The sequence below is a fragment of the Bison bison genome, unplaced genomic scaffold (assembly GCF_000754665.1).
Source record: "Bison bison bison isolate TAMUID 2011002044 unplaced genomic scaffold, Bison_UMD1.0 scf7180017864492, whole genome shotgun sequence".
In the NCBI taxonomy this organism is placed as follows: domain Eukaryota; kingdom Metazoa; phylum Chordata; class Mammalia; order Artiodactyla; family Bovidae; genus Bison; species Bison bison.
The window spans coordinates 855,768-863,039 of record NW_011495051.1 but is presented as its reverse complement, the minus strand read 5'-3'; the positions used below and the strand labels follow the sequence as shown (position 1 = coordinate 863,039).

General features: G+C 56.2%; 2 protein-coding genes across 4 annotated transcripts in view; one reads left to right on the top strand and one right to left on the bottom strand.

The window, feature by feature from the left end:
- PDLIM4 (PDZ and LIM domain 4) overlaps positions 1-7,266 on the bottom strand; it is a 14,588-nt gene extending 7,322 nt beyond the window's left edge. For both annotated transcript variants that reach the window (XM_010863584.1, XM_010863585.1), the window contains exons 1-2: positions 7,162-7,266; positions 2,547-2,698 (exon numbers count right to left, since the gene is read on the bottom strand). In XM_010863584.1, the coding sequence (XP_010861886.1) occupies positions 2,547-2,698; positions 7,162-7,254 (245 nt within the window). In that variant the 5' untranslated portion in view covers positions 7,255-7,266. The remainder of the gene's footprint in view (positions 1-2,546; positions 2,699-7,161) is intronic.
- Positions 1-7,272, top strand: part of LOC105005558 (prolyl 4-hydroxylase subunit alpha-2) — a 71,176-nt gene that overhangs the window by 8,637 nt on the left and 55,267 nt on the right. The window lies entirely within an intron of this gene.

Below are 7,272 nucleotides of genomic sequence, written 5' to 3'. Positions count from 1 at the left end.
TTTCAGAGGCCTGTGGCATCAAGGCTGTGCTGTCCCACCCCCACTGGCATCTGGCTCCAGCACCCTCAGCCATGCTCCCGTTACTGCCCTAGCTCACAGCTCTAACTATGGCCTGGACATACTCAGAACTCTGCCGGGATAAACCTAGGACATCTCATGTGGCTCTTTGGCCTTATACTTCCTTGAAGTCCTGCCCAGAAGAGAGGTACAAACTTGAGGTCTAAGGATCAGAGGGTACAAAGTACCCAGAGCCAAGAGAGTAGCCCAAGGCATCAGATTGGAATGAAAGGCTTATTTGTATGTCAAATTCCACCCCCAGATCTCCATACTTTAGGCTGGGCAGGTAGCTCTATCTACCATCTTTAAGTCCCCCAAAGGGTGGGCTGTGCAAATCCATCTTGTGTCACATGTAATAGGTGACAGGGATCTGACCAGAGGCCCTGGGGTTGGAGCTGATGCCAGGAAGGTCCTGAACCTACAGAACGTACCCAGACACTGTGGGTTAGCTTGGACTGCTGGATATCTGACTGAGTTCCAGACAAAGTAAGCATAGCAGGGAAGTTGGGCCTTTACTTTACTTTTCATCCTGTGATGAACTGGAATTAGTCTGTGGAGGATTAGAGCTCTCTGTACACAAGAGAGTAGGTAGGGAGGATGGCCTGGGCAGAGCTCCACACAGAAGCTCCCTCCAGCCAGTTCGCCAGGCCCATGTCGGGGCCTCAGGCATAAGTGCTGGCACAACAGGCAGGACAGAGCAGGATCAGGGGCCTTGTAGGTGAGAAAGTCCCCAGGACAAGAGATGCTGGCCCGGAAAGTCAAGGTGGTCCTTGTCTTGATCCCCCAGAATCTGCATGCGTGAGAATTAGGGATAGGGGGCTGCGGGAAAGGACCCCAGCTTTTCATCCTGACTGAGCAGACCTTGTATGTCATGATCACTCAATCCCAGATCCTCCGTTTGAAGTTGAGGAAGCTAAGGGCTCTGATACTAAGTCACCAGCTGGAGAATAGAACAGTTCTCAAGTGCAGAGCTGGGGCTGGAGCCCAGAATCTGTGATAGGAGAGAATGTGCTCTCCCTGGCTCCATGTCCAGCAGCATCTAGGAGCTGAAACACCCAGAATGGAACAGGTCAGGGGACCCCTGGCTCCATCCATGCCTGGCTCGGAACAAATGACCAGGGAAGGAAGGAAGGAAGGGGGACCTCCACCCTGCCCCCATCCTGCCACCCTCCCCTGACATTATTCCCTCTGTGGACCTCCTGAATCAGGCCCCCTGTGAGCCTTCCCTGCCCCTCACCCCACTACTACCAGGGCTTCCTTTATACAGCCAAGCAGAGTCAAGGCCAGAGGTGAGTCAGGGCCCAGGAACCCAGCCAAGTTGGGTGGCTCGTGGGCAGAGCAGTGCTGATGTTTCCCCCAGCCAGCCTGTACCCCTGTCTCAGAGAGGGTGATGAATGTGATCGTGCTTTATGGAGAAGGAAATGCAGGCTCATGGAGGTCATCTCGTGTACCTAAGGGCCCTCAGAGTCTGGAAGAGGGCCAGCTCTGCTGAACTCCTGGGCCAGGGCCTCCTCACTGCGAGCCAGGTGGAGTGTACCAGGCCCTGGACTTGCAGTTGGACCCACTCAGCCCGGAGAAGAGTCAGAGGTCCTGACTTCAGCCCAGAGCAGAGCCAGACTCAAATGGGGCTACTTCAGAAGCCTTCCCACCATGTTTAACGGCTCTGAGCCAATGGATTACCCTCTGCCCCACCGGCTCTAAGGCCTGGTTGGCCACGTTGTGGTTTGGGGAGGATTCGCCTACATACATCCACAGGGGGTCGTGGAAAGTCCCTGTTAACAAGGAACGTGGCAGAGCTGAGTAATTACGTCTGACTTCTCTGGATCCAGGGAAGACAGGGGGAGGGAGATCCCGCTGAGGCAGGACCCAGCCAACTGCCATCAGCCTCAGCAAGGCTTGACAGGTCAGCAGTCAAGCAGAGGGAGTGGCGTCTTTGGTGAGAGTGAGAGAGCCCTGAGGTCAGTCAGATCGTGCTTCCCCATTGTTCCACTGTGTGACTTGAAGCACCCTCCAAACTTTCTGAATCTCAGTTGTCTCACATGTAAAGTGGAGCCTATATTAGATTTTACTGTATCAAATCAGTTTGATGGTTAAACAAGGTGTTGGTCGATAAAATTTTTTGAACTGCTCATCAAGCTGGTCACTCATGGGTGGGGAAAGGACAGATATCAACACCACAGACACCTCCAGTGTGAGCCTACCCCAGGTCTTATTTCAGCCCTGATTTGGGGTTGTCTACTCCCTGCCATAAGACCCCAACATAGTTCCAGCAATAGATTAAATGGGGGCTTCCTCCTTTCTTAAGCCACCCACATCTCTAAACAGTGCCTGCAACCCCCTGTGAGAGCGCTGCTCCTCAGGCCTGGGGTGCCAGGGAACAGAAGCAGAAAGGCTGTGTGAGGCCCTGCTCACCCAGGGTGCTGGTGACCCAGAATGCACCCTCCCCTAACTCACCCCCACCATTCTGGCTCAGTCTGCCCTGTGCGTACCTGCTCACGGACAGTGTGAGGTGGTCACGGCAGCCCTTGATGCGGTTCTGGGCTTCCAGGTGTGTCATGAGCTCTGTACTCTCACCATTGATGGCCTGGATCAGGTCTCCAGGGCACAGGGCAGCCAGGGCAGCCTTGCTACCAGCATGGACCTGTGGATGGACAAGCCAGATGGCTGGGCATTGGTCATTACATGGCCTTGCTGCAGGCTCTGCTGCAGACCCCTGCCAACCCCAGAACCATGCCAGTATGGCCCTTCTGCCAGTGTGACCTGTGGGTGGGCATACCATAAGACTGACTGAGTTCCCACATGGCCTGGCTGGAGCCTCTGCGCTAAAGGCCCCAACTCCAGCTCATGGAGGTCTGGTAGGATATGATGGCATAAGACAGGAGACTCCTCTGGGCTGGAACAAGTACGATGTCACTCTTGCAGCCTGCATATATGCCCATGGACATGCAGGGGACACGCAGGGATATGTGCTCTCAAATAGATAGTTAATACAAAACATGGACACATAGCCTACATTGCCCCATCCAGCCAGACCACATAGTAAGTCCCTTGACCTGACACTCAAACCCTTAGTGACCTTGTTTCTTCTCATCCCCATTCCTCCATATTTACCTCCACCTACCCACACCCTATCCAGACCACGTGAATTACTCACAGGCAGCAGAGAGCTCTCTCTTACCGCCACACTTCTGCAGATGCTGTTACCTCTACCCGGAACACACTCCTCTGAGCCCCTAAACCCTAGTTACCGCGTCATCCTTCAGGTCTTAGGCTCTCCACAGAGGCATTTCCCCTTGGAGCCTCTCATCTGGGGCCCCACTGTACCCTGTGTGTCCCCTTTACCACTTAGCTCCCCTAACAGTGTTAGCACCTCATTCTGTGTTGTCACCTCCCCAGGCAAGTTGGGGGCCATCTACTTCCAGCTGCCAACCTGCATTCCTGGATCACAGCTCCCTTTCCTCTGGAGGACAGGCACTGAGGCCACCCTGGTGCCACTGTGGACCCCAGAGGGTCAGCAGCGTCCACACTGGAGCCTCCTTCAATGCTGATCCCTTGACATGAGTCACATGAGGCTGGGGATAGACTCATGGGATGCCTGAGTAAGCAGCCTGGGGGGAATTCAGGCAATCGGACGTCCTTTACCTTGTTTCTGGTCCCTGCACAGCCTATGGAGAGAGATTTTAGGAACCCTCATTCTTCCCAGCCTCTTTGCTAGTGTCAAGCTATGGCTCAAGAGCTGTCAGTGACGCTGTTCCTATGGGGCGGGAGCTCCTGGAAGCCTGGCCAGGCTCCGCTTAGCCAGTTCTCTGTAGTGAGTAGACAAAGCTGAGGTGCTGGCAGCTCCTTGGCTGGAGTTCTGGTGTGGGCACTGCCAAGCTGACCTGCCCTGAAATAGGCTGCCCCAAGGAATATTCTTCTAGAGCATGATACCCTCAGCCACCATTAATATTCCCTTGTTGGACACTGGCACCAAGAGAAGTCTGTCTTCCCAGAGGAGGCACCTGCTTGGCACCATCCCACCCTCCCCCGTCAAGGCCCTGCCAGGCCCCTCTCCTTCATGGATACCTGCTCTGTGGCATGGCCTGGGCTCAGTGCTTTAGCCATAACTAGCTCATGGCAACCTCTCAACCACCTAATGAGACAGAGGCTGTTCTCATCCTTATTTACAGATGAAGAAAGAGGTTTGGGGTATGGGGTACTTTGCCCCATTCCCCATTTTGGAGAGGAGTCTTCTTCCTCAGGGGGTGGCTAGTGGCAGGATGACTCAGCCAGTACACGGGGTGCATTCAGGCCCCTGTGGGTGGAGGAAGTTCTCGAAAGCAGGGGTGGCTGGGGCTCTGCCAGCGCTGCTAGCTCGGGAGTTCTGGTCAGAGAGGGCGCAAGGCCAGGAAACCGTGACTCTCCCAATTGCCTTTACATGCATTGTTTCACTAGTCCTCAAGGCAAGCCTATTTCCTAGATGAGGAAACCAAAGCCCAGAGAAGCGCGGGACACTCAGCTGATAACCGGCATAGTTAGGATTTCAACCCAGGCCAACCGATTCCAAATCCTTTGCTCTTAACCACAGTGTGCATTTCTACAAAACAGAGAGGTGTTCTGAGTAGAAGGATCAGCAAGTATAATGGCTCATCTTGGAGTGAGAGTAAACGCAGGCTTCTGTGGCCAAAATATCATTGGTGAGCAGAGAATGGAAGAGACGAAATCAGAAAAAACACAGGAACCAGACCTGCGGGCCTTGTAGGCCCAGGAGAGAAGCTGGCATCTCTCCCGGGCAGTTGGGGAAAAGGGAGGATTCTAAACAGGGAAATCACAGGACAGAGTTGAATGCAGGCCGATTTTTCTGGATGCTGAATGCAGGATAGACAGATAAAGGGAAGAGACAGAGGAGCAGGGAGGTCAACTGGGAGACTGGGGCATGAACCAGCGGCCTCACCTATAGCAGCTACTTTTCAAGCCCCTGTGTCACTCTACATGGTCTAGAGGCAAAAAGCCCCTCCAGGGAGTTGGGCATACAGTTGGTGGTATTTGTTTGGGGCATCTAGGGACCTGGTAGTAGCAACACCCATTAGGATGCCAAGGCAGCAGTCACTATAGTTTGCAAGGAAGGAGCCCTGGACAGTGTTTTTTTTGGGGGGGGCTCCCCGAGGCTTTGTGGGCTGAGGTTGCATAGTCCTGGCTCTGCCAGACAGCCAGCCTCCTCTCTGTCTGAGTGTGGCTGCCTCCATTGGGTGGGGGAAGCCCCATGAGCATGGGAGGGGTTGGGTTTTGAACCCCCCTGGTGAGGACACTCCCACATATCATCAGTGTCTGTAGAATTCCCCTTGAGGTACCTGCTGGGCAAGCCGTGGCCTGTGCCTCCTCAGTCCTGTAAATCTCCCCAGATCCCACCCAAATCCAGGCTTAGCCATCCTGGCTCCTCAGGCCTGAGCTGCTGCTGTGTGACTTTGGGGGACAAAGAAGGGGTTCTTCCCGGCAAACTCTTTTCAGCCTGTCTGCCTGCCAGCGGCCTGCATCCTGATCGGCTCCAAACAAGGCCGCTGCTGCTGCCGCTGTGACGTGTGGAGGCCTTTCCTCAGCGGGCAGGCAGCCGCGTGGGCAACAGATGTCTCTGCTCCCTGCCGCCTGCGGCCGTCAGCCACTGCCGCTGAGCCTGTCAGCGGCCTCACACCCAGGGTGCCTGGCCGGCTGGCCTGCCTAGCGCCCCCACGAGCCTGCCTCGGTGGGTGGACACACAGCATGACGTTCACAGGCAGACACAGATGTGTTCCCGCCCCCTCACACACACACACACCCACACCCCGCAGGGCTCTCTCAGGAAAGTGGGAGATGAAAGGCTCCCGGATGCGCTGAAGGCCCACCTCACTCAGGCCCAGAGACCTAGTGGCCGTGGGGTGAGGGCAGATGTAGGAATCCTCCCAGGACAGCTGGGCCTGCCTGTCACCCTGGCCCCCAGAAACAGTATTCCATGATGCCATGCTCCACCAGGTGCCCAACCCCTCCCAAGAACTAGAAAGACATCTCGGAAAGCCCAGCCAGCTTGGTCCAGCCCCCAAGTGGCGGAAGGGTGGGGGAAGGTGTTCTCAGTTCCCGTGACACAGGGTCTCGAAGGCCAAAGTAGCCTGTGTGGGGTCAGGGGATAGCCCCAGGTCCCTGCCTTTCTTCCCTTCGTACTGGGAGCCTCCAAGGGCAGGGTTCTGTCTTCTTGGTCCCCTACACTGGGACTCCAAGGGCAGAGTCTGGGTCTCCTCTTCTGGCCCTTCAAATACAGGACCCCAAGGCTGGGCCAGAATCCCGTCTTTCCCAGTTTGGGTGCCCCCTAACAGGGCCCGAGTCCTCCCCTCTGCTCCCCTGTTCCCCTTGGATTACCCACCACCCAGGGCTGTGCCCCCTCCTCTTCCTCCGCTGTCCTAAGCCTGGGGCAGTGCATGGCCATGGAAACTTGAGGAACTGGGCTGAGGTTATCCTGACCCCTGGCCTTGTGAGTCTTGTGGGGAAGGGGTCTCACAACTGCACAGACAGGCTTCCCCTTCCCCTGGAAGCCAAAAATTCCTGGTCACTTCCCCTTAGGACAACTGAGGTCATGAATGAGAGACTGACCAAAACCAGAGAGGGGAACTGGCTGGATCTTTCTTTCTTCAGTTTCAGAGAGAACCCCAGACCTCTCTGGGGTCACACAGCTCTGCTGGCAGGGACCCTTGATAGGGAAGGGGGTCTCTCAGTCATTTTGCCCCAAATCTTCAGGAGGGGTTCAAATGTAAGCAGCATTTCTGGGCCTCTGTTGACCAGTCCCGATCCCTGGCCTATGACTTTGGTCCTTCCATGGCCTGCGGTTGAGTCCCCCTAAATGAGGCCAGCAGGGAGGCTGCTTTGTGAACTCTTTGGAGGGGTCCTCCGAGGGACAGGGCAGGCAGGCCCAGGGAGAGGGGGAGGAGGTTGGGGCGGTGCTGCCCAGCCTGGAAGCCGCCTCTACAGCCTGTGTGTCACCGAGGCCAACGCTTGGCCTCCGAGCCTCCAGGACGTCGGGGATCCGGGTCCCGAGTGGACCTCAAGGGCTGGGTCTCAAGATTCAAGACCACCCCGCCGCCCTGTGGTCGCTGGACTCACCCGCGAGATGGTGAGGGGTACGCTGAAGTCCCGGCCGCCCACCAGGCGGAAGCCCCAGGGTGAAGGGCCGCGCAGGGTCACCGAGTGGGGCATCGCGAGCCGGAGCCGCAG